Consider the following 27,135-nt stretch of genomic DNA (forward strand, 5'->3'; position numbering starts at 1 on the left):
ATCTGAATATCATTGCCCTGGTGTGCAGCTTGGGCATTAGGAATTTTAAAAGCTCCCCTGGTGATTTTGATGTGTAGCCAAGGTTGAGGATAACAGTCTAGAGAGCAGTAGTTCTCATAGTATAGCCCACACCAACAGCACCACCTGGGAACTTGTTGGAAATGTAAATTCTTGGGCCCATTCCAGACCTACTAAATCAGAAATGCTGGAAACAGTGCCCAGACATCTGTGTTTCTGATTCTGATGTGCACTGAAAGTTTAAGGATCACTGAGCTAGAGGTCTCTGAATATCTTATTAGGAAAAGGGTTAATCAACTTTTAAACTAGAGGTAGGCCCATGCGTGGGAGCACCTGTTTGGAGAAGGGTAAAGAATGCAAGATAATGAGACAAAAAACCTATTGCCCAGAGCCAGCTACAGTTATAGTCAAAATATTAGAAAAGGATTTCTCTTAGGTGTTTTATTGCCATGTGCTCTTTGAAGAGAGAAACGTTTGATTTTAAAAATGTATATATTGCTAAATGTTTTGAACTTTCTGTTAAACATGTTTATTGAGGAAAACTGGCCCTCTGAAAATGGCTGTCTTCATTTCTGATAGAAAGTATGAGTAGGATCATGGGAGACAGGACTTGGATCACTTTGGTCCCACTCAAGGAGAACAGCTTTGTAAATACCAGAGTTCAAGACTCAGCTCCCCAGCAGGCTGTGCCTAGAACAAACAGACAAATGCAAGAGCTATCTTTCCCATCGACTTTCCGGAGGAGGCTGTGTGTTATACTCACTAATCATAAGCACAAAGAGGGCTCAGTTTTCTCTAAATTAGGTATTTTCTTTTTTCCATCCAGCCAGGGGCTATTGAGACTGCCATGGAAGACTTGAAAGGGCACATAGTCGACACTTCTGGAGAGAAAATTCAAGGCTTCTGGCTCTTGACAGAGTGAGTAGTTATGGCTAAGTGAAGGGCAGTGGAAATCTGGCATTTTCCTTAGGACCACTGTAACAAAATAGGAGACAGGCATGTGGAAGAATTTATTCTGGATGTCAGGTAAGATCATTGATTGACATATCCCCCAGTTAGAGAGTAAAGTTTCATGGTGCCCTATGGCTGATGCATGACTAGGTTGGACTCTTGGCTAGTCGCTTCACTCAGCTATCACTCTGACTCCCTTACAGGCCCTCATCATGGCTCTCAAGAACTATTGCAGGGGCCTCCTCACCCACCTCTTTGGTTCTAATATGTCTCTTATAAATACTCTTCTTCCAGCACATCAGGTTACTAACCCATCACACTCTGGGGACAGTGGAAAAGAAGGTTAAAAAGATAAATGAGGTCAATGTATACAGTTTGAGTTTTATCTTTTGTGTAATAACCTGGGCCATGAAACCAGGGAAATCATGCAGGATAGAGAAGACAGGCCACCAGTCCAGAGTTAGGATAAAAACCAAGTCTAACACTTGAGTCCTTACTCCTTTAATAAGTGCTCTATTCATACTAAGGCTTATCTTAACTCTAAGGGCTTTACTTGCAAATGACACCAAGAATGTGGTTATCTTTGTGTCTTGCCCTGAGATTCTAGAATCTGTGACTTTTACCAGCAGACTATTAGGAATGCATGGTCTTTACAATGATAAAGGAATATATTCACGTATATTCACATAATAATATATTCATATAATAAGAGAAGAAGGAACCTCTTTTCTGCTACAGAATAGCAGTAATATATTCATACAATAGAATTTACATAATAACAGAAAGAAGCACCTCTTTTCTCCTATGGAATCCGTAATATTAAATGGAGACTGTAGTTAGAACTCCATTTTGGATACTTAGTTGGTTCAGTAAAGTTTCCGGCATCAAAGAGTCCAGAAGAAAAGCTCAGTAATTTGTATACTTTGAGTAGAGGATCATTTGGTCTTTCACCCCTGGGCAGGACATCTTTTTTAACCTATTTTTGGGGGGGGGAGAGGTGGGGATAAGTGGGGGGACGGGCAACACTTGAATGTTCAACCTTTCAGGCCAACAAAACTCCCTCAGTCAGTGGAATGTAAAATCAGATCACCTGTGGATCCATCTGACTGACCACCATATTACATTATTGTTTCAAATAGGTTCTAAGAATTGAGTGAAAATGAGTTTGGAAAACCAACCTGACCATTTCTGAGCATTTGTTTCTTCATGCATACACTGGAGATAATAATAGGCATCTGTGGAATTGTTACAAGAGCTAAATGAGACAGCATGGTAAAATTCTTAGCAAAGTCCCCAGCCCATAGTGGATTTTCAACAGATGTCAGTGTCTCTTCTCTGTTCACAAGTTCTAACTATTGGTAAAGGCCTTTTGTTTTTGTTTGTTTGGTTGCCCCTGCCTGCCTTTATTTCTGTCCCTTCCATCTCTATCTCCTTCATCTCTGGGATATCTCTAATGAAAAGAAAAATCTATAATTCAGGTTTTTTACTGATTGACTTTTACCAATGCACATCTCATACCCACCTTCCATCTGCAAAGTAAAATTTGATTTGTGCAAATAAAACGTCTACCTTGATTAGGACCGATGTCTACTTAAAATCTGAAGGTCTAATCAGAAATAGACACCTATTTTTTTCTACAGTGCATTTCATTGATTAGAAAAAAATGTACAAACCCAGTCTTTCAAAATCAGGGGTGGCATTTTGAATTCTCAAATAATAGAATCAGCAATTTCTTTAATGGTACATGTTTGAATTGTCTTATTTGTATAGAAATTTGGCTTTATGTTTGTTTGTTTGTTTGTTTAAATGTCTTTGTTCAGTAATTATAAAGGCCTAGATATATCATTTGTCCAAAGATAAATGAAACTATGTGATCTGCATTGAGACTTAGCACCATAATTCTGTTTGATTTAACATCAACTAGGATGATTAATAAATCCAGGAGTTTTCAGATAAATATGGACAGTCGTGCCCCAAAGACCCAAGTTTTACACTTAGCTCTGAAGTTCAAAGAGTTGATAAGGACTATCTGGCAACTATTTCTCTTTTGCTTTGTGGTATTTCTTTATATCATAGACAGTAATGAGGGATGTATCTTGTTCATGTGGAATTTTAAGCAATCGTTGTTTCCTGTCAGACTTTCTTCCATTTGTGCTTTGGAACCATTTCTCCTCTATATTATTTTTTTTAAGGATTTTATTTATTTATTTTTAGAGAGAGAGTGCAAGAAAGCAGAGGGGAGAGACAGAGGGGGAAGGAGAAGGAGAGGGAGAGAAAATCCAAAGCAGACTGCATGCTGAGCATGGAGCCTGAGATGGGGCTCAATCCCAAGACCCCTAGATCATGACCTGAGCTGAAACCAAGTGTCAGATTCTTAACCAGCTGAGCCAGCCAGGCGCTCCTCATTTCTCCTCTGTAAATGGTAGTTCTTTTGTATTCTCTTTGGTCTTCCTATCTGCCAAAATCCTTTTACACCTCTTCCCACGCTCCATCAAAAGCTACTTTAAAAAAAAAATTGTTTTTATTAACATGAATTATTTGTTTCGGGGTACAGGTCTTTGATTCATCAGTCTTATGCAATTAAGTCATTTCTACCATAGTAAGAATTTGCTGTTTGCTTTTCTTTGCTTGTTAAGCCTTAAAGTTGGTTCAGACTGCCTTCTTGTCATGGAATGAGCTGCCAGTTGTAACTAAGATCATCAGGCATCTGGGCTAAATGAATAGGCTCCGAGTCACTGTGACTGTTCAAGCAGAAGATAGGAGGCATTTGTCAAAGGAAGGGCATGCCTAGAGGTTCTGAATGACCTTTCCCTGCTTGAGTCTTTGTAGTGCACTAATGTAGGGAAAGCAAACACAACAATAAAAACAATCAAACAAAACCCCAAATCCCCAAAATAACAACAGCAAAGCAAAACAGAACAAAACAACACACCTAAACAAACCTATAAATATTCAGGCCCAGAAAGGTGAGAGCCTGGGGCTACTCTTGCCTCCTTTTCTCTTTTTTCTAATAGGATGAGACCCATCCATTCAGTTCTTATGAGTTACAGAGACTGTTCTATAGATCAGCTTTCCCAACTGCACCAACCACACAAGACTCTTGTCAAGTGTAAGGCTTTTGTGTGTGTGGTAGAAATGACTGGGCTTTATGCACATCAGTGGTTAGCTCCTTTTATGGAAATGAGAAGACCCTAGCTACTATCTAGCAGTTTAAAAAATGTTTGCTTTCAAACTAGTTTTTCAGTTTCAGAATGTAAGAGTGAAGACTCCTTTAAACTATAGGGCACATGACAAGCTAACTTGGTGTCAATGAACTTGCTTTATGTGCATGACAGCCTTGCTGGTTTTGTGACTGCCATTTGACAGGTGAGAACTAGAGGTGAAGGAGGAGGAAGTAGGCAGATGAAGATCATATAACAGATAAAGCAAAGAAGGCAGACTGCATTCCTACACTAGCTGGGTTCTGATTCTTGCCCAAAGGATGTGATGTGTAGATGTGGGGTGACTAATGAGCTCAGCTCAACCTTTAGTGGTGAGAGTCCCAGAAGTGGTTTGATACAGGAGGGTGATGCGGGCAGGATCATGAGGGCTAAAAGGCCTTGAGTATCATGTTTAAGAACTTAGATTCTGTCCCGTAGGCTATGGGGAGGCACTGATGGGTAACCAAAGTGTGACTCTATTTCTACTTTATAAGGATCACTAAAGGCCCACAATCCCTTATCTAAAACTTTTGGAACCAGATGTGAATCAGATTGAGAATTTTTCAAATTTTTGAAAGGGAAAATAATGCATATGTGTTTTATCTGAGGTCCCCAGGAGAGGTCTGGGACAGCCCCCCATAATCAAACATATGAACATTTTTTCAGGAAAATATATGACATTAAAAGAAGAGTAAATGACTGCATGAGGGTTCAGATCTGGCTTGCATCACAGTCGCCATTTTCAGGGCTTTATTGAATTTGAAATTATGGCTGACGGAGTAGGGTGTGTACATCTTTGAAATGTGAAGGATCAGTGCATGGGGGTGGGGGGGCCAGGAAGGCTGGCTGATGGATTAGAAACCGCGCAGTATCAGTGGAGTCCGGTCCACTGGCCTGCACCGGTTCACCCTGGCTTATGACCGGTGAATGTTACCATTTCAGCAACGTTGAGAGTTGATTGTTAATTATTAAAACATAAAATTCCACACCGAGTAAATTCAATTTAAAGCAAAGATAATGAACTCAAGCCTCCTTACTTTCTGACATTCTTGATTTCACTTTGCTGTTCCATTTGCTCTTCATGCCTCTGGTATTTGTGTCATGGAAATGCAGGAAGGGGTGTTACCGCACACCTCTTCTCAGCTATACCTTCCATGCCGCCATATTGGTCACTTGGAATCAGCCCTGGTGGCAGCGAGTAAACCATGGAAGTCAGCAAATATGAGAGATTAGAGCTCAATGTATGGCTCTGTGGACTGTCTGAACTCCAGAAAGCAACAGAGAATGTTTTTAAAAAACCGATGAAACTCAAAAGTATGTCATGTCTATGGCTGTGATACTGTAATAATATATAAAAATATTGAAATATTTTTCCAGCATTTAGGAAAAAAAAAAACAACTATTATCCAGTTCCATGAAAGTCACTTTTTTCACAGAAGAGGGGGTGAACCCTGAACAGGCAGCTGAGGAAAGCTTACTGCCAAGCAGGGTCTGCAAGGCTGCTGAGGGTCCATGTTCTGGGCCCGAGGCTAGGGCCCAAGCCATTGCTGCTCTCACACCTGCACTGCTGACCCCCAGTACGAGCTGGAAATTAAAAAAATCCTCTTTTTTCTATTTCATCCCTCTTGTGCTCTCTACTGCAAAAGTGTAATGTTGGGCACACGTTAAAGAAGAAATGCTTCACAGAATTCTGTTCAGCATAGAGCATGTGCTAAAGGGTGTGTTTGGGATTGAGAGGTGAACTAATAACCTATAGAGCTGGACTTTGTGGATCTCTGTGTTTAACCATCTGTGAGGAAAGAGTTCAGGGCAGCTGGTGGTCTTTGGCCTGTGAAACAGATGGGTTCACTCTACTGCTGTCCCTGGTTTAGAAGGAAAGGATAACTCTCCTTTATCGAGAACATGCCATATCCCAAACTTTGCAGAAAGAACTTGGTGCATGTAATCTCATTTAATTATGCCAACAGTCTTGTCATTTGCTTTTTTTAGAACTCGCTGAATACAGTTTTGGGGAAAAATGTGTGTGAGGTGTCCATAGAGCATCTGCATGGAGATGTTGAGTGGATGGATGGCTTTACATAGGGATCCAGGTACTATCTTCTTAAGTAGTGTTTTCAAAAGTGAGAGTGATCCTCACACATTTGTTTCTTACAGTCTTGTCTTCTATAGTCTCTAAGGGCATTAAATAGCGTTAAGTCAGTAAAGGCATTTTCCAAAGGCTATCACCCCAATTCGGGGGAGCTGCTTTGTGATGTTCTAAATGTATACAGGTAGATTATTCAGTAAACCTAGAAAAATTAGTTCGAAGACACTTGTGTGGAGGATATGAGGAGGGTGGACAGAGATGCCAAATGAAGAACTGGAGAGATGCAACCATCAACCATCAACTCCAGCTAATTCCCAGTTAGCTGAAACCATTAGGAATAGAACCCTAAGAAGACTCCAGTTAGGACCCAGGCCTCCATCCCAGCCCATCCTGGAGCTTTATATGCCTCTATAGCTATAGACAGGATGGTATTTATCTTAACTTTATCTCCTCCTCTCACTGTCCTTCTTGGCCCTACTGGGAAATAACTTTTTGAAGAAATTGTGTGTATCGTTTCAGAAGTGATCCATTAAGGCAGCACCAAGGAGAACATCTTGACACTCTGTAAGTCTCAAAAATTATGTTATAATGGCAATGAAGTAGCTCTTCGGTAGAATGTACTCAAGATGTCTTTGTATACGGTACTTAAGGAGGCAGGAGGAGATGGGATCTTTCTCTCTAACACATTAGTCTGAAGTGGTGGGGCGGATGTTCTCATTCCTCTTATTCTTAAATGAGAAGTCTTGCCTCCGGTGGCTGGGGGTCAAGTAACTCCCACTCTTCATTTTTGTGGAAAATAGAGTGTGTTTTATTGTCTGCCTTCCCCTAAACCCACCAAGTTTTCTATCCTAGCACTTTGGCATAATAAATATGTGAAATCCAATTCTCTATCTATGTTGAACATACAGACAATACAAAAGAAGTGAAATCAAGGAGGCCATCTAGTGTCATAGAAAGAGTCTTGGATTTGCAGTCAGAAGACTTGGGTTTGAATCCTTCTGCTACTCACTATCAGTGCAGTGAAGTAAACTTAAGTAGGTTTTGGCATTTGTTTTTTTAATTAGGGTATTTTTTTTTATTATGTTATGTTACTCACCATACGGTACATCATTGGTTTTTGATGTAGTGTTCCATGATTCATTGTTTGCATATAACACCCAATGCTCCATGCAATACATGCCCTCCTTAATACCCATCACTGGGCTAACTCATCCCCCTATCCCCTCCCCTCTAAAACCCTCAGTTTGTTTCTCGGTGTCCATAGTCTTTCATGGTTTGCCTCCCCCTCTGATTTTCCTGCCTTTGTTTTTTCCTTCCTTCTCCTAATGTCCTCCATTCTATTCCTTATGTTCCACAAATAGGTGAAACCATATAATAATTGACTTTCTCTGCTTGACTTAATTCACTTAGCATAATCTCCTCCAGTCCCATCTCTGTTGATGCAAAAGTTGCATATTCATCCTTCCTGATGGCTAAGTAATATTCCATTATATATATGGACCATATCTTCTTTATCCACTCATCTGTTGAAGGACATCTTGGCTCCTTCCAGTTTGGCTGTTGTGGACATTGCTGCTATGAACATTGGGGTGCATGTGGCCCTTCTTTTCACTCATCTGTATCTTTGGGATAAATACCCAGTAGTGCAATTGCTGAGTTGTAGGATACCTCTATTTTTAAGTTTTTGAGGAACCTCCACATTGTTTTCCAAAGTGGCTGCACCTACTTGCATTCCCACCAACAGTGTAAGAGGGTTCCCCTTTCTCCACAACCTCTCCAACATTTGTTGTTTCTTGTCTTATCAACTTTTGCCATTCTAACTAGTGTAAGGTAGTATCTCAATGTGGTTTTGATTTGAATTTCCCTGATGGCTAATGATGATGAACATTTTTTCATGTGTCTGTTAGCCATTTGTATGTTTTCTTTTGAGAACTGAATATTCATGTCTTTTGCCCATTTTTTGACTTGATTATTTGTTTTTTTGGGTGTTGAGTTTGAGTTCTTTATAGATCTTGGATATCAGCCTTTTGTCTGTAGTGTCATTTACAAAAATCTTCTCCCATTCCCTGGGTTGCCTCTTTGTTTTTTTTGACTGTTTCCTTTGCTATGCAGAAACTTTTTATCTTGATAAAGTCCCAAAAGTTCATTTTTGCTATTGTTTCCCTTGCCTATGGAGATGTCTCTTGAAAGAAGTTGCTGTGGGCCATGTTGAAGAGGTTGCTGCCTGTGTTCTCCTCTAGGACATTGATGGATTCCTGCCTCACATTGAGGTTTTTCATCCATTTTGGGTTTATCTTGTTTTAATATAGTCTTTAGTCCATTAGAAATTCAATGTTCTTGACAGAAGCACAACTACTATTAATTTTTGGTGTTTTTTATTCCAGCTTTTCTTCATGCATCTTTGCCAAAGATCAGAAATAATATTAATAAATAACTTACTGAACATTTAAATTGTACCACATGTTCTGATAAGTGATTTCCCTGCACTTGCCATTATACTGTTATAATACACATGACTTAGATGATCTCTAAATGGCACTTCCCTTGGGCTCTTCCTCATATTTTTCCATGTAGCTTTTATAAAGTTACTTGACCATTCATCTATTACTGGGTGATTAATTTCCAAACTATCAGTGGCTATGAAAATTTAAGGATTGATATTATTTTGTTTACGTTGAAGCCCTCAGTAAGAGATATTTACCAGTAGGGCAGAGTGAGACTCCACAGTTGGAAAGAGAAATGAAAATATATAAGGCATTCTCCATTTATGTTTTGATTTTTTTTTTAAAGTCATGTTCTATAGCACATTGTAGTTAAAAAGTGCTCTTCTTCATTTAATCCAATCTTCATAGCAGTTCTCTGAGATAGGAAACATCACCTCCACTTTGGAAATGAGGAAATCAAGGCTCAGAGAGTAACAGAGTTGGGGCTCTAGTGCATTCTGCTGCCCTGACTTTGGCTAAAATGATCTTTTTGCTGTTGTGCCCAGATTCCATTTGAGGCCCTTACTGGGCTGTGGTCTGTCGTTCTTCCAGCAGGAACAGGTTGGATAAAATCAGAATTCTGTTTCTTGGGCTTGGGTGGGGTAAATGGAAGGGTGCTTAACTTAGATTTCCCAGAAGAAAGAGCTATCCTGGAAGCTTAAATAAAAAGAGAGCCATCCTGAGAGAGAAAGGGATGTTGAAGAACAGACTACTGGGAAGCATTTCCCAGGCACAGGGTGCCCCAGGCACTAATGGATCCCCAAAGCAGCACTATAGGTGATCACTTTCTCAGCTGCGCTCCCATTTGATCCTCAAGCAGACCAATGGGAGGAGGCCAGAAGGAACTATTGGCTTTATTTTACGGATGAAGAAACCCAGAGATTAAATGACCTGCCTAAGGGCAACCACTTATTAAGGTCACAGTAGGGCTTAACTTCACAGTGCCCCTCGCCCAGCCTCCTTGTCTTCTCATTATGTGGCTCATGCTGCTTTTTGTGAATTTTCATCTCCTGAGACAGTGATCACCACAGTTTAAATTACCTGAATACTCTTTGCTGTTTCTTTGCTGATTGCTGTCTGAAGGGAGGAGGACAGAGACTCACTGAGCAGGTTCAGAGACATTTTCCTGTTTTCCTCTCCAGGTCTTACTCTGCTCCTGTTGTTCATTTGACCTCACTTAGTGTTTTCCCCAATCAGCTAAAAAGTCCAATACCTATAGGGGTGGGTGGATGCCTCAGATAGGCTAAGGCCCATCATCTTTTATCTTGTTCCAGTCTAATTGTAAGGAGTATTGAACTACTTTTTTAATGAAAAATACTGCTACTGATAACTTTGGAAAAGTAGAAAGACCCCAAAGAACTCTGGAATCATGGATTTCTCCTTTTTTAAGTCCTGAATAATAAACTTACTGTGCAAATTGAGTTGACATTCTGAAATGTATCTCCCACCCATCCCCATCTATTTTTACATGAATTCTCTTTTAGACCTTTGTACTGAAAGAGTGGTCTTGGAATGAGTAGCATCAACACCACCTAGGGATTTATTAATGGGGCTCATGCTCGGAACCCACCCCAGACCTATGGAACATGAACCTGAATCTGTTTTCACAGGTTCCCTAGTTGACTCGTTTGTACATTAAAATTTAAGAAGTTCTTGTTCAGGTCACTCTTGTGCTTTCCTTGTGGCTCCCCATTGCCTACATACTCTTCTGCTGTATCTTTAAAACCTTGTGTGTTATGGAATGAATTTGGCGCTCTAGCCCTATGTACTATGATGTCCCTTTACAAATTCTCAAAGTGAACACATTCTCAAAGTAAACTCAAAGCACACTGGTTTCCTAAAGTTCCTGACACAGTGCTTTGGCATCAGAGTCATGATTGTACTCCCTCACTTTATTTCCTATGCCATTCCCTCCATTCTGTTTGTTCAGAACTTTCTGGCTCTTCAGAGGTGATATGTCTATCAAGCCTGTCCATATAATTCTCTCAGAATGCTCCCTTTCTTCTTTCTGGTCACGTTATACCCCATAGCATAGGTTACATACTGTGAGGAAATCATTCCTTGAGGCAGAGCCCGATTCTGATTCACATTAGTCCAAGCCCATCTCTGCCCACCTCCCAGTGGTGTCTGGCATGTTGGGGCTCAGAACCCATCAGGAACTTGACTTGAATTTAATTCTGATAGAGTCATCTCCTGTTTGAAGCCCTCCACTGACACTAACATGGTCCATCCATTGAGTCGTGCCTCCATTTCCCTGGGCCTCCAAGAGACCCCTTGCATCCTCCCGTGAAAGCACTCAAGCTGGAAAGTGCCTCAAATCCATTAAGATGTTAATGACCTGTGGCAGGACTCTGGCAGCAACAACAGCACCTCTGATGCCAGAAACCATTTATACTGGGTGGGTGTTGTCGACAACCACTTAATTAAACACATTGCCTTTCTCTATAAATTCCCCATGGCAGCAGACGCATCCAGATAGCTAATGGTCCCGGAGTGACCTGAATTATAGGACAGTGAGGGCATTTAGTTACTGCAGTCACAGATGTACTTGGAAATGTTTGTTTTCCCAAGACTGCTACCAATTAGGGAGGAGTCAGAAAGAGCCAAGAGGTGAAAAAGTCTGATGCAGCTAAATGCCCAGTTCCATCACTTACTAGCCATGTAACTTTGATTATACAAATCTTTTATATCCTCCAGGCCTCAGTTTTATAAATAATAAAACTATTATTTCATTATTATATAAATAACATATAAATTATACATAATATATAATAATATATAAAATTATATAAACAATATATTATTTATATTATTGTTTATTATTTATTTATAATATATAGTATATATAGCATATATGCTATATATTATTTATATTTATATTATTATATATTACTTATAAGATGGGGATGGAAAACAGGTTATGAATTTAAAGATTAAATTACTTAATATATGTAGAACACTCACAATGTTTGTAGAACACATACAATGTGTGTATGTACCACCTGAGAGCTGGCTTTTATTATTGTTATTATTTATATTCACTCATTCATACATTCATTTGTGTATTCACCAAGCTCCTCCCATAAGCCAGACTCCACCCTAAGTATTTGATGAAAATACCAAAGTAACAAGACAAGATTTTTATGCTCAGGGAGCTCTCAGTCTGGAGGGGAGGATAGGAAAATGAAGTCAGAATATAATATATGCTGATATACAGTCCTGCAAATGATCTTTCAGGAGCATAGAACTTTGCATTCGTATTGTTGACTTAGGTAAAGGGGATACCCAGGATTAAAGAAGAAAGAGAAATTTCCAAAAATAAATGATGAAGAAGAACATCCAAGGAAGAGGGAAAGAATATGTGTAGAATAACAGACATAGGCTCCGGGAACCACAAACAGTTCAGTGTATCTGGATTATAGTGATCCAGAGTAAGAGAGCTAGAAACAAGCTAGGAAGGTAGAAAGGAAGCAGAAAGTAGGGAATTTTGAATGCCAGGCTAAGGAGTTTGGATTGCATTTTTTTCCTGCAGCCACAAATTGGAGATCCATGGATCATTCAAATGCTTTAAATTGATTATGTATTTCCAGTTTGCCAACATCATATCACTCCCCATTACCTTATACTGGCCCCTCTTTATTCTCTTGTTGCAGTGATGGGTGGTGCTCTCTCCCAGTCATGAGCGCCAACTGTAGGCCTCTCATGATCAGTGACTTTAGCTTGGTATCTTGAAATCAGTGTGGTAGGAAAATTTATACCAAAGAAATAAAATGGAGGCATCATCATTATCATTACTATTATTTTAGAAAGAGTTTACAGTTTACAACACGCCACTGCCATTATGTTTCCTTCGTGACCACCATAGGCATTTCTTTCTTGAGTTACTGAAAGATATCAAACAGGGTTTTGACATTTTTAGAAAGGTAATAGTTTCTGGAAATGATTTACCAATAATCTAAACTTAATCTTGATTATTTTGGGGCCTGCCAATGTGTGTTTCAGTAAAGAAAACAAATAAGACCTCAACCTTAATATTGAGGCTATCAACGCATTTGGGCCTCTACAGCTGTTATACAAACAACTATTAAAGAGTCTTATGAATAAACATGCTGCCTGATTCACAAACAGTAAATTGTGTTTACTCTATGAGGTACCTAGGCTGTCCTCAAATGCCCTGTTTTAGGGAACATAGGGTGAGTCTAAGAAGAGTAATCTGTGTGAAGAAGTGGGAACTTCTTCTTCCATTGGTCTCTTTAGTAGGAAGAACAAAAAAGTTTAAGAAATGAAATGCTGCGCTTTTTGAATTAATAAAAATGTAGACATCTGAGCAAAGAAAATTACCCAGGGCAAAGAAAGACTTGTATAATGATAAAACGGTCAATCCACCAAGAAGACAGAACAACCCCAAATGTGCGTGCACCAAACAAGAGAACTGTAAAATATGTGAAATGAAAACTAATAGCATGGGAAGGAGAAATAGACAAATCCATGATTCTAGTTATAGACTTCGATGCCATTCCCTAATAAACAATATGACAAATACACTGAAAGTCGGCAAGGATTTAGAAGAATTCATCATACCAACAGAACCCAATAGGCATTTATAGAACACTGCACCCAGAAAAAGAAGAATTAATGTTCTTTTTAAGCACCCAATATCCAACATATCCTGAGCCACAAAACATACCTCACCAAATTTAAAATAATTGAAATCATTCAGAATGTGTTCTTTCACCACAATGGAATGAAACAAGAAATTAATAACTGGAAGAGAAGAGGAAAATCTCCGAACCGGTAGAAACAACACAACATATTTCTAAACAATCCAGGAGTCAAAGAGGAAGTTTCAAAGGGAATCAAAAGTACATTGAAGCTGAGTTCAAATAAAAATACAACATATCAAAATGTGTGAGATTCAGATAAAGCAGTCCTGAGAGAGAAATTTGTAGCACTAATGGAAGAATGCTAAAAGCAACTGAGGAAAAGTCTCAAACCAATAACCCAAACTCCTGCATCAAGAAACTAGAAAACAACAACAATAAGAAAACAAACTTAATAGGAACATAAGGAAGGAAATAATAAGGATAAGAGTAGAAGTCAATAATAATTTTAAAAAATAGAGAAAATTAATGAAGCAAACGTTGGTTTTCTGAAAAGTTCAATAAAATTGAGAAAATTTTAACAAGGCTGACAAAGAAAAAAAAGAGAGGATACAGATTATTAATATCAGAAATGAAATGGAATATCCCTACAGACCCTGTAAACAACAAAATAATAAGTGCAAGAAATAATAAGCGATTATAGCTAAAAACTCTACAAACATAAATTTGCCAATTTAGAAGAAATGAATCAATTCCTCAAAATACTCTAATGGCCACAACTCACTCAATATGAAGTAGATAACTTCAATAGCTCTACAACAATTAGGAAATTGAATTTATAATTAAAGATGCTCCCAAAAAAGAAATCCCCCAGCCCAGGTGGTTTCACTGGAGAATTCTATGAAATGTTTAGAGACGAATGAGCACCAATTTACATAATCTTCTTCAGAAAATAGAAGAGGAAGAAACAATTCCCAGCTCATTCTATGAAGCCAGTATTAACCTGATACTGAATTCAGACAAAGACAGTTAAAAATAAAACTATGAACCAATATCTGTCATGAATATAAATGCAAAAATTCTTATTGAAATGTTAGCAAATAGAAATTAAGTAACATACAAAAATAATTATATATCATGACCAAGTAGGGTTTATTCAAGGGATATAAAACTGGTTCAGTATTGGAAAATTAATCAGTGTAATCTACCACATTAACTGGCTAAAGAAGAAAAATTACATGATCAGATCAACTGATGCTGAGAAAGCATTTGGCAAAATTAAACACACGCATTTCTGATAAAAGCTCTCAGAAAAATACAGTGGGAACTTTTTTGATTTGATGAAGAACATTTGTTAACACCTGTAATTAACAGCATGCTAGTGGGAAAAGACTAGTGCTTTCTCCTTAAGACTGGGAAGAAGGCAGAAGAGTCAACTCTCAACTACCAGTATTTAACTTAGTAGTGGAAGCTCTAGCCAGCATAATAAGGCAAGAAAAGGAAATAAAAGTCACACAGATAAGAAAGGAAGAAATAAAAATTGTCCTTAATTGTAGATGGCATGAAAATCTTTGTAGAAAAACCCAAGAAATCTACAGCAAAATTCCCAGAAGTAATAAATTACTTTAGTGAAGTTGCAGGGTACAGGATCATACGAAATCAGCTGTATTTCTATAGGCTAGCATTCAAGAAGTGAAAACAAATTAAACATACAAGAACATTTATAATCATCCAAAGAAAGAAATATAGTGTAAATCTAATAAAATAATCTAATCTAATAAAATAAGTGTAAATCTAATAAAATATGTATAGGATTTGGCATGCTAAAAGCTACCAAATGCTGATGAAAGAAATCAAAGAAGACCTCAATAAGTGAGAGACATACCATATTCATAGATCTGAAGATGAGGTATAGTCAAGATATCAATTCTCCAACGTTTGACCCGTAGGTTTAACATGATTCCTTTTAAAATTTCGGCAAGGTTTTTTGCAGCTGTAAACAATACACTTCTAAAATTTTTATAGAGACATAGGAATCAGAATAGCTAGAACAGTTCTGAAAATGAAGACTAAAGTGCATTTCACTGACCGCTCCTATTTTCTGCTCTGCGACTTCAGCCCCTGGCCATAGCTGATTGGGCAAAGAGGAGCTGATCCATTAACTGGCCCGTGATCCAAAAAGACAGTTCAAAGGAAAACTCAGGACTAAAAGAATTCCAGATCTTGAGCATTTGAACAGGGAGAAGCAGCTATCGTGGCTATGAAAGTGGGTCTGGAAGTTCATGTCCAGTTAGGATAAAGGAAACAAAGGTCATAGACAAGGTGAAATTAAAGAGGAACAAACACTGGTAGTAAGCAAGGGAGCACGGCAATCAAGAGGAAACAGGCAGTGCATGGAGAGACCCAGAAATCATGATAGAGACAGCCCCCGAGGGAATAGCTTTTGATCCTTGTGGCTTTCCAGCTTTCATAAAGCCCAACTGTGCAATGGTTCCTGCTCTTGGATTTCTGTGGGATTCCTCAGAGTATTTATATATCTCCTCTTTCTGGGCTCGCCCAATCTGGGCTGTGTCTTCTGTACCCAAAGAGCTGAACTGACACGGTGCAGTAAATAGACATCTCTCCCATTTAAAAAGAATAATACAATGGAGGTGGCAAGAAGTGAGCATTTGCTGTATCTTGTCCCACTGTTCTTTCTTCTCCGCCGCCTTCTCAAAATTAGGCCTTGTTCTCCTGCCAGCTTTTTTGGCTTCTGATCAAGTGAATACCCCCAAAGTCAATTCAGGGGAGGAAAGAGCTCCTCAGGGGGTCGGCCTCCTGTTAGCCCCTGGTGTGCTGTGGGGGGACTTGAGCTATTCAACAGCTATTCAGTCGTTTTGTGGAGAAGAGAGAAGAATGGGGTGTGCCCAGAGTCTTTTCTTCTGAGTAGCTTTTAAAATATCCTCTTACTGATGGTACTGTGACAGGGAGAGCAAAGTTGCTTGGCTGTGTATGAAAAATAAGTGGGAGAAGCAGCCAGATGGGATGTATATTGCCTGGGTGCTAGGGGGGTCCAAAGAGTTGGATTCTGGTCTTGCCTCTGTTACTCAGTACTAGGTGCATGTCACTTTATTGGGGCTTGGTTTCTCCATCTGTAAAGTGGAGGATAACAACCATTTAATATGAAAAACATTCATAAATCACAAAGAAACTGTAGTTGTTCCAGCATGGGATGTGGCTTCTGTTTACATCTCCCTCCTCTCTCCTCCTTGCTCCCTTTACCTTGGTCATGCCGGCTTCCTTGCTGTTTTATGAAATGTGATGGAGCCTGTCTCTGGGCCCTTGCACTAGCTCTTCACTTCACCTAGATATAATTTCCACAGATACTCTCATCTCCCTTTTACCTAGGTCTCCACATTTATGTGTCCATTTCCTTTTGTCTGTTTGTCTTCCTAGAATGTAAGCATGAGAGGAACAGGGGCTTGTTTGGCTCACCACTATACCAGTAGAGCCTGGAGCATAATTATGGCTCAATAAATATTTGTTGGATCATTAAAGGGGATATGTCTGGACTGGATATCTAGTACTGCTTCTCTAAAGAAATACCTTCCTTGGGGCATCTGGATGTCTTAGTTGGTTAAGTGTCTGACTCTTGATTTTGGCTCAGGTCATGACCTCAGCATCATGAGATCCAGTCCTGCATTGGGTTCCACACTCAGTGTGGTCTGCTTGAGATTCTCTCCTTCTCCCTCTGCCTCTCATCCCTACCTGTGCACTCTCTCTCTCTCTCAAATAAATGGAGAGAATCTTAAGCAGGCTTCACACCCAGGGCAGAACTCTACTTGGGGCCGCATCTCATGACCCTGGGATCATGCCTGGAGATGAAATCAAGAGTCTGATGCTAAACCAACTAAGCTACCCAGGCTTCCCTGCTGCAAAAGTGTTTAAAGGAATTTAAAAGAATTCTTTATCATCATTTTCTCCTCCTCCTTCTTCATCACCACCATCATCATCACCATCACCATCATATTAATAGTCAATGAAAACTAAGTGTTTTCTGTGTGCTTTGCATTCTACTAAATGCTCTGTAACACTATTTTAAAAATTCACAACAACTCTATGAAGTATATCTGTATTATTATTATTTTCATTTTAGAGATGTGGAAAATAGATTTTAGGAAAGATAAGTAACTTCTGTAAGATCTCACAGCTAGTAAGGGTCAGAACTGCGTCTCTAACTCTGGTCTGTGTGACGGGAAGCCCACCATTGCTCAGGAATCTAGCACTTGAAATGTACCATGAAATGAAGACCCATTTGTGGTTAAAATGAGTCTAAGCTAATAGGAGTATCGTCAAAACTACTGATCAAGGGCTGTTTGTCTTCAGGACAGGGACATAAAAAAAAGAAATTAACATTCACAAAGCAATTTCTCTGTACCAGGACTAGGTTGGGACTATGACATAATACAATGATCCCTTCTGGTTAGTTATTTTGGCTGGGAGACTAAGAAGCAGAAGAGGTTCACTCCTGGTGGTTAAAGAACTTTTGATAAAGTGAGGGTGGTCATGATTAATTATTTGCATTGGTAAAGTAATCTTTAGAAATACTCTGTAGCATTCCACTCTGAAAAGTTGGGTAAATCCACAGAACTTCCAGTGCCACCTTTAAATTCTTTGGGTTTAGGCTCAAAATGGCTCCACCTCAGTGCCTGAGAGGTCAGCTCCTGACAATGTCTTGACCTTTCAAAACCTTGGTCCTGCCTCTGGATATCTTTTAAAAGGATAGATGCCCAGGGGCATCTGGGTGGCTCAGTTGGTTAAGCCACTGCCTTCAGCTCAGGTCATGATCCTGGAGTCCTGGGATCAAGCCCCGAATCAGGCTCCAGCTCCACGGGGAGTCTGCTTCTCCCTCTGACCTTCTCCTCTCTCATGCTCTCTCAAATAAATAAATAAAATCTTAAAAAAAAAAAAAAAAAAGGATAGAGGCCCAGGATTCCATCTCAGCAACCCTGAGTCAGAATCCTCCTGGGTTCTACCTTCCCTTTTTATGGTAAATCTGTTTTCATGAATTTCCTTTACATACTGTGCAAATATGTGTCTTCCAACAAGTCATTCTGTACATGTCATCGTCTGTCTTTGCACATGCTGTTCCTTCTATCTAAAATTAATTAATCCACCTTCTGCATCAAGTTATTTCAAAAAAATTCTTCAAGCACACTTTATCCAGAGCCTTTCCTCATTTCCTTGGGAGTTTTAAATACCTTTCAGTAGCAGAGTGGTTAATCAAAAGTATATTTTCTAGAGGCAGACACCCTCAGTGTGAATTGTAGTTCCAGAATTGGGCAAGTTATTTCACCTCTTTATGTTTTCGTTCCTCATCTATAAAATGGGGATAATGACACATCCTCACAGGTTTTCTGTGAGCAGAAATGAAGTAATTTATACAAAGAACTGAGTCCAAAATCTTATTCAAAGTAAACATTAAATCAATAGTAGACAGCTGGGATTTCCATTGCACTGTATACAAATTTCCATGTTATTATTTATCACTCAATACCATAGTACTGATTTATGTTCTCCCACATTAGAGTATAAGTTTTTAAGAACAGGGAAAATTGTAGAGGACTTTACAGTGTGAGCACCTACATAATGTCTTTAATAAAACACAACTGACCCTAGAACAATGAAGGGATTATGGGTACAGAGTCAAAAATCCATCTATAACTTTTGGCTCCCCAAACTTTACTAAGAGCCCACTGTTGGCTAGAAAGCTTATCAATAACACAGTCAATGAACACCTATTTTGAATGTTATATGTGTTCTTACAATAAAGTAGGCTAGAGAAAAGAAAATGCTATTAAGAAAATCAAAATACACTCACACTACTGTACTCTGTTTACCAAATAATCTGCATATAAGTGGACCCACACAGTTCAAACCTACGTTGTTCAAGTATCAAGTGTGTAAACACTCAGCAATATTAATTGATTACATGATGAGATTTCATTACCTTCCTAATAAGTGGTGTTTTTGTAGAGTGGAGAGCATAAGGGTTTAAGGTGGAACATACCTTGGATGAATCCAGGCTATGTTATTTGGAATAATTTAGCTTCCTTTATTAGTCAACGTGGGCTGCTGTGACAAAATGCCCATAGAGTCTGATAAATGACAGACATTTATTTCTCACAGTTCTGGACAGGGATGTCTAAGATCAAGATGCCCACAGATTTGGTTTTCAGTGAGAGCTTTTCTCCTGGCTTGCCTTCTCATTGTATCCTCACATCCTGGAGGGAGAAAATTCTGTCTCTTCCTCTTCTTATAAGGCCCATAATCTCATGGGGGGAGCTCCATCTCCATGACCTCATCTATACCTAATCACCTCTGAGTGGCCTCACTGCTTAGTACCATCATTTTGGAAGTTAAGGCTTCAACATCGGAATTTTGAGGGGAAATAAACATTCAGTCTGTTATGCCTCCCTGAGTCTCCATTTCCTCACCTGTACTCATCCAGACTATTCGATGCAGATTAAAACAGGTAATATTTGTGTAATATCTGGCACACTACCTGATCCAGAGAAGACCCCCTGATAAATGAAGGCTTTTGATTATAACCTAAGAAAAATGCATGGCAGAATTATTCATATGCATGTAGATCTCAGAAGCTTTAGAATTGGCATATATATGTGTGTATACATACATACATATATATGTATTTTTGCATATACACATACACACACATATAAATTATATATGTGTATAATTTCCTAAGTAAAAACTGATTGTTTATAGTTTCATTATATATTTCAGAATTCAAAAACTCCTTTGTTTTCTGAGGGAAAAAATGACCATTGTTTTTTCTTACTCAGGAAAAAAACAGTCTTTGTGGGTACGTGAATAGATGTTTCCATGTCCATCCTGTCTATGTTTTATGGGGACACTTTGTCTATCCTACAGTGGTATACATTAAGGAAGTGTTAAAACACACACACACACACACACACACACACAAAACTTAATACTCCTGAAAACTTTTTGCATGTGTTTATTCCCAAGAATCATTCCTGCTTTGCAACGTATGTTTTTTTCAGCACAAACATCTTACACCTAACAGCAGGGAATGAAGTGTTGATAAAAGAATGTTCTTCAAGGGCATGAAATAGGTAGATTCCTGGGGTTCCTTTTCCTCAGCCCTGTGAACCGGGGCTGGGGATCTGGAGACCTGAGTCTGTGGACTTGTGTTAATATTATAAAATCTCATCACAACTTTGGGTGCCATATTAGTTCTTCCATACATTATTTCATCTCATGTCTTAGAAAATTGTGTATTCCTTAAGAGCAGAATATTCTTCTCACTATTCCCAGTAGCTACCACAGAGCTTGGAACATGCCTAGCTCTGTGGGGTGGTGGGGAGAAAACCGAACCACAGTGAGTCAGGTCAGGGGATCTGAGAACAAAGAAGGTTTGTGGGCAACGGGTTTTTATTAGAATACCATGTTTACTTGGAGGGTCCCCTATTTTAAAAAAAATGGAGAGGGCCCAGGAAAGAAAAACCAATTGATTGAAAGAATTTAATGTGGATTATTTAGCTACAGGTTTTTTAAGACTTCACTTAACCCAGGGGGAGGAAAATTGCTTTGCTTCAATGCCATGCATTTTTCATCTGTTTATGTTTCAAGAGCAAACCCAAATTGGATTCTCTTCAGGGCCTGGAACTCAGTGGGTGCTCAGGGAATATGTGTGGAATGAATGATTCAGTGTTTTCCTCCTGGGTTGCCGATTTCTGGCTAGCCAAGAAACTGTCTTCCTCTTTTAAGGTCTGGGCTATGCTAAGAGGCTGGAGGGACACACGAAGGAAGATGAATTTGTAAACGAGGTATAGTCACTCTATTCAGTATTAGGGAAGATGTTTCTACTGAATGGTGTGTGTGTGTGTGTGTGTGTGTGTGTGTAAGTGTGAAGGAATAATGTTAGAAAAAATATTTTTGGACGCAAATCATTTCTAAACCACGAGTTGATGTGACACAGCCTTAAAAGAGCAACTGAAAGTATTGTTGGGGTGGGGTTGGGGCCACTAGGAAAGCATCTGAATGGCTTGAGTGACCAGGTAGGGGACCTGGAAACTTGCTCTGCGCGGTTGCCTGTCATTGCTAGTTCGCTGTTGCCCTCTGCTGGTAAAACTGTTGTCATCCCAGGAAACCACAAATCTGGAGTTCCTAGATTCCCTTTTATACTGGGGAGTCCAGGCCCTTCATCGAATAGGAAAATGACACTAGTGCTGAGGAACAACAGTGGCAACAGGAGATACGGCAAAGCCTCTGCCAGGAGACACTGAGTCTCACAACTAAGAGGATGAATCGTACGGTTTCGTCTTTCATGCTCTGCTCACTTGCTATGATTTCTCTCTTGGCTTTGTGTTGGCATAATGAGGGGACCCAGACAGGACTAAAACACCTCTCTATACTGGGGGGGGGGGTCTCTCATCAAATGTGGGGAACAAGAGGATATTCTGAAGGTAGACATCACTGTAACATAGAGCAGATTGTGACCTGGGCCACAGCTGAGGCTCTGATAAAAAGCTTGTGTGTCTTTTTTTTTTTTTTTTAAGATTTTATTTATTTATTTGACAGAGAGAGAGAGAGAGAGAGATCACAAGTAGTCAGAGAGGCAGGCAGAGCGGGAGGGGGATGAAGACTCCCTGCTGAGCAGAGAGCCTAATGCGGGGCTCCATCCCAGGACCCTGAGATCAGGACCTGAGCCGAAGACAGAGGCTTTAACCCACTGAGCCACCCAGGTGCCCCAAGCTTGTGTGTCTTTAATGCAAAGAAAGATGACATCTGCTTTGCAAGAGGTAGGCTGGAGACTGGTGAGGGTGAGTCTCCATGAAATAGATAGCATTTAAACTGGGGACTTGAAGGATAGGTGAGATTATTTTTTAAAAAATATCTTTTTATCATGAAAGTAGAATATGTTCATTGTCAAAAGAAATTAAATACTGGCTAACAAAAGCGTGAAAAATCCCAGCACTCAGAAATAATCAGTTACAATTTTGATCTATGGATTTGTTGTTACAAAGTTGGAAGTATACTGAAAGTAACATTTTGTATCCTCTCTTTCTGATTTTTACACTGCATGAACATTTTCCCAATGTTACTGATTAGTTTTTGAAACTGTGCTATTTTATGGGGGAGTATTTCAATGTGTAAACGTGAGGATAGGATTCCCAAACAGCATGAGCCAAGGCATATGGCTTGTACAGCACAAGGATTGTTCATTCTTTACTAATTCATTTCAGAAATATTTTTTGGACACATGCAACCTCAGAGACACGATGTGCAGAACTAACTCTGTCTTTGGCAGACGTTAATTAGGTCATCATAGAAATAACTAAAATTTCATCTGGGGTAAGCACTATGAAGAAGTGTGCGGCATTATGTAAGTGTACATTAGAAAGAGCAGAAGTAGTCACAGAGGTCTGGGAAGGCTTGCCTGAGTAAGGAGTAATTGAGCTCAGCACCATAGCAGTTAAGTAAAGAATCCCAGGAGGAGGCAACAAATGCAAAGTCGCTTTAGTAGGAGTAGGGATGTTGAAGACAAGAAACTGAAAGATGGAGAAGAATGAGTGCAGAGACTTGACCTGGGATGAGGTTGAAGTAAGTAGGGCTTGACCGTGGAGAGCATTTCAGACCTGGTGAAGAACTTTTGTCATTTCGTATGAGAACTCTGGAGAACTATTGAAATGTCTGAAGCCAAAGTGGAGAGGTGTGGGCCAAATTTGTTTTTTCAAAAGGTCTCCCTTAAAAGGTAGAGAGGTTAGGAGGGAACAAAAGTAGATGTAGGCAAAATGGGTCTAGGTGACTAGTAGCCAGACTTAGTAAGAGGGTGACTGTGATAGTCTAAGCAGGAGATGAGGGAAGACTTGATCCAGTCAAGAGGAGGTCAAGGTCAAGATGGAGATAAGTGGGTGGTGTTGAGAAATATTTTGGGCATCAAATGTTTAGGACCTGGCAGATGAGGTAAGGAAAGGGAGAGTCCAGAAGGACTCCCTCCTATGTCTCTGGCTTGCATAACTGGAAGGAGGGTTCTTCGCCAGGATGGGAACACTGGAGGAGGACAAGGTTTGAAAGGGACAGTAATGTGTGTTTTCTCAGGAGAAAGGTTTCCCAGAGAGAACAGTCCCAGGAGTGGTATATATCATCATGTCACCTCCTTCCAGAAGTGGGTTTTACCACATTCTCATACCACCTGAAGGACCCTCTCTTTGGAGGTGGATGGTACTGGGAAGAAAGCCAATACCATGGCTGGGTTTTATGTCTCTACTTTGTCTTTAAAACGAAGGTAATAACATCTAGTCCAAAGAGTTGTTGTGAGGATTAATAGGACCATCAATATCCAAGGACTTTGTAAATCTCCACAATATTTCACTGTTACTCCTATCCCTATATTTGTGGTGGATACTGTTGCCAACCCAACTTCAATTATGTTAATATTGGGGATATGAAATTCAATGTTTTTTCCATGAGTTATTTGGGGAAAAAGGTGCGATTGAAGTCTAAATAAATACATATACCACCCAGGAGCTAGAGATGTGGCCCCAAACTATTTATAAATCTGTGTGTTTACTTGAATTCAGACTTTCCCGACATGTAAATTATGCAAAATCTGTGTCACAGCAGAGCACTCTGTGTTCCTAAAAAGAATTCTCTTTTTTCCCAAATCCTTTACCTTTTAAAATAAATCTCATTATGGAGTGCTGACATTTTCAGTAAAACCATTCAACCAAAAGCTGTGGTTTTTTTAGACTAAAACCAAGTCTGGTTTATTAGGCAGCAGCTTTTAACTTGCTGCTAAGTAGATGCAAGCTATTTAGAGAAATTTATGTAGATATCCGATAAGACATTTCAGAGTCCCCAGTCTCTTTCTGATTAAGACTGAGAGTGTTAAACAGATCATCTAGAATTCCTTCCTTTTCCCAGTGCGTCAGGAGTTGAGTATGGCAGTATCGTTGAAGTGGAGGGACACTGGCGAAACAGGATTTAAACCAGATCTCTCAGACTCTGCATCACTGATTCTATTACCATATTCTAGTTGACTGACTTCAGATGTGACTTTCTTCAAAGGGTTGTGGGGGATGTAGAGCTAATACTCATACCACATTATGGCTACCTTACAACAGGACCTCTATCAATGATCCCAGCCTTCTTGTTTTTCCTTTTTCTGCTTTTCTCTCTTTTCTTTTCCTCTATCTTTTTTTCTCTTTTTTTACATGTCTACTTTTCCTTGCACTAATTTAATTCCTGGCTTGTCTTGCCTGTCTGGGTTTAGGCTATGCTGTACTGAGGAAAGGCATATATCTGGGTTGCCCAAAATTCCTTAGGGACTGAGGTCCCCGCCGCTGATCATAACAGCTGACTTTATAGAGCACTGATTGAGAATCATTTCCCCTAATCCTCTCCCCAAACTTAGGAGATGAGTGCTAGTATTGTCTCCATTTCACAGGTAAGGAGCAGGAGCCAAAGACAGGTTAAATATCCAATCCTACAGAGTCAGTAAGTTATAGAGCTGGAAGTTTTACCTCCGCCCTCATCTAGCCCAACAACCTTCAAAATTTTTGATTAGCACTCATTTATTCACTCAACAGGAATTTATTTATTGTAGGCTATTTGACAGGAGCTGGATAGAGTCTCTACCTTCTTGAAACACACACACACACACACACACACACACACAATACTGAGCTCACACTGACTGCCACTGTCCTCCCTCTGTATTTTGGTGTCCATTCTGATCAGTCAGTGTCCACATGGTACTTACTTCTAAACGTTTTACATATCATTCCTCCTTACAAAAAGCAATGGGTCCAAAAAAGAAGGAGGATCAGGATGCTTTGAGAGAACATAATGGAGTGCCACGTTTATATAGAAACTGAAGAAATCCTCTTGCATGAGGCATTTGACCTATAAATCATAGGACAGTTAGGGCTCTTAACCTGTTATGAGATAATGCTACAGTCCGTGGGATTTGCTTCTAACTTGGATTCGCTCCTAAGATCAAAGAGATGCTATTTAATAAAATAAATAGGGGAGTGATGTCATTCTGTTTGTATTTTAAAAATAGCACTGTGGTTACTGTGTGAGAATGGATGGGAGTAGGGTGTCCTTTCTGTCTCTACATTAGACTGATTTTGTGTAGTGACAATTCAGGTATGAATCAGTCACAGATCACCCTTTTCAAGTCACCTAAGGAAAACAAAACATGTACGAAATAAATCTAATAAAAATTGTGAGTGTTATATCCTAAAGACTATAGTAGATAGACAGAAAAATTGCTGTGAGTGAGAGGATTTCCAGACCATGTGCATTTTCTTCTAACCAGACAGCATTGCTTGGATTTCTTCTGTTTTCTCTGGTGGAGATTCTTTTGGAGTCAGAATTTTCCATTCGTGCCCTGAAAGGCTCTCAAAGCCAAAGCAAATCAATTTAATAAACACTTATCTAGTGTCTACTTTGTCCTTGGCTCACAAGAACACCAGTTCACTTGTTCAAGGATATGATAGGATGAGTAGATGACTTGTGGGGGAGGGGGTCAGTGCACCTGTCTCCATTTTATCTTCACTCAGTGACATAACTTTTGGGGATTAGAAAAAATTAGTGTGCAGTGAGTACAGTTTGTAGTAAGAACTGAGTTGGGGAATAAAACCAATGTTTTGGTGTCCTTGGAGGAAGATGAAGGTTTTCTAGTGAACAGGAAAGATAGGAAGGAACATGAATCAGGTGTCTGTCAACACACTACAAGCTTGTCATTCCCCTCATGGATCCCTTCATGGGTCCTCATCTCTGAAATCATATTCTTTCTGCAATCTTCCATCTTCCCTACTCCCTTGGTCATGGAACTGGACTGAGAGAGAGAGGATGGCATTAGGTATCCCTCAATCCCTCTTCTGAGGTGATCAAATCTCCCTATTTTCCGTGTTAAGTAGAGACATTTCAGGAGTGCCATTATCTTTAACTTGGAAAGACCATGCCATTAACTCATATCCTCTGTGATGATTCCTACAGGATAGACCACTGGAACAATGAGAAGGAGAGGATTTTGCTGGTCACAGACAAGACCCTCTTGATCTGTAAATATGACTTTATCATGCTCAGCTGTGTGCAGTTGCAGCGGATTCCCCTGAGCTCTGTCTACAGAATCTGCCTGGGCAAGTTTGTCTTCCCTGGGATGTCACTGGACAAGTGAGTGTGATGTCTTAGATTTGGAATAGTGGTTCAGTGGGGGCGTGTCACATAGGGAGTCAATTGCAAAGTTGAGTTTAGTATGGTAAACTGGGTGAATCCATAGGAAAAAAGTGAAGCTCTACAGTTGATTTCATCAATTATTGAGTTTCTACTGTGTGTCAAACACCAGGGATACATCTTTAAGTAAATTTGTACTTTAATATGAGAGCATGAGAAACAAATGGTTGAATGTAAAAGTGGATGGAGCTGTGGGAGCGTGGAGGAAAGATTCTCAACCTAATTTGTGAGGCAGAGAATCAGAGAGGCTTTTCTGGAGAAGGATTTTAGCCTACATTTGATGTTGGGTGCAGTTAGCCAAAGAAGGAGAACAAAAATTTAACATTCCAAGCTGAAGGAACAACACAGCCAAAGGAGTAGAGGTGGGAAGAGTGTAATGCCTTTGGAAATTGAAATTATTCAGTAAGTTGAGCAGACAGAATCTATGATGGTTAATAGCTCTTCTTAAAAGAAGTCTCTTTGAGCTCTGCTCTGGCAGCTTAGGGGAGATGACATCAACCATCTCAGTGATGTGTTGGCATTCA

At 39.6% G+C, this 27,135-nt stretch overlaps 1 protein-coding gene across 1 annotated transcript in view; it reads left to right on the top strand.

Annotated features, from left to right (window-relative positions):
• The window catches only part of TPRG1 (tumor protein p63 regulated 1), a 157,165-nt gene that overhangs the window by 44,422 nt on the left and 85,608 nt on the right, over positions 1-27,135 (top strand). Inside the window, exons 3-4 of the mRNA XM_080825066.1 lie at positions 845-936; positions 26,375-26,551. Coding sequence (XP_080681192.1) covers positions 845-936; positions 26,375-26,551 — 269 coding nt within the window. The remainder of the gene's footprint in view (positions 1-844; positions 937-26,374; positions 26,552-27,135) is intronic.

The sequence above is a fragment of the Martes martes genome, assembly GCF_963455335.1.
Source record: "Martes martes genome assembly, chromosome: 1".
Lineage (NCBI taxonomy): Eukaryota > Metazoa > Chordata > Mammalia > Carnivora > Mustelidae > Martes > Martes martes.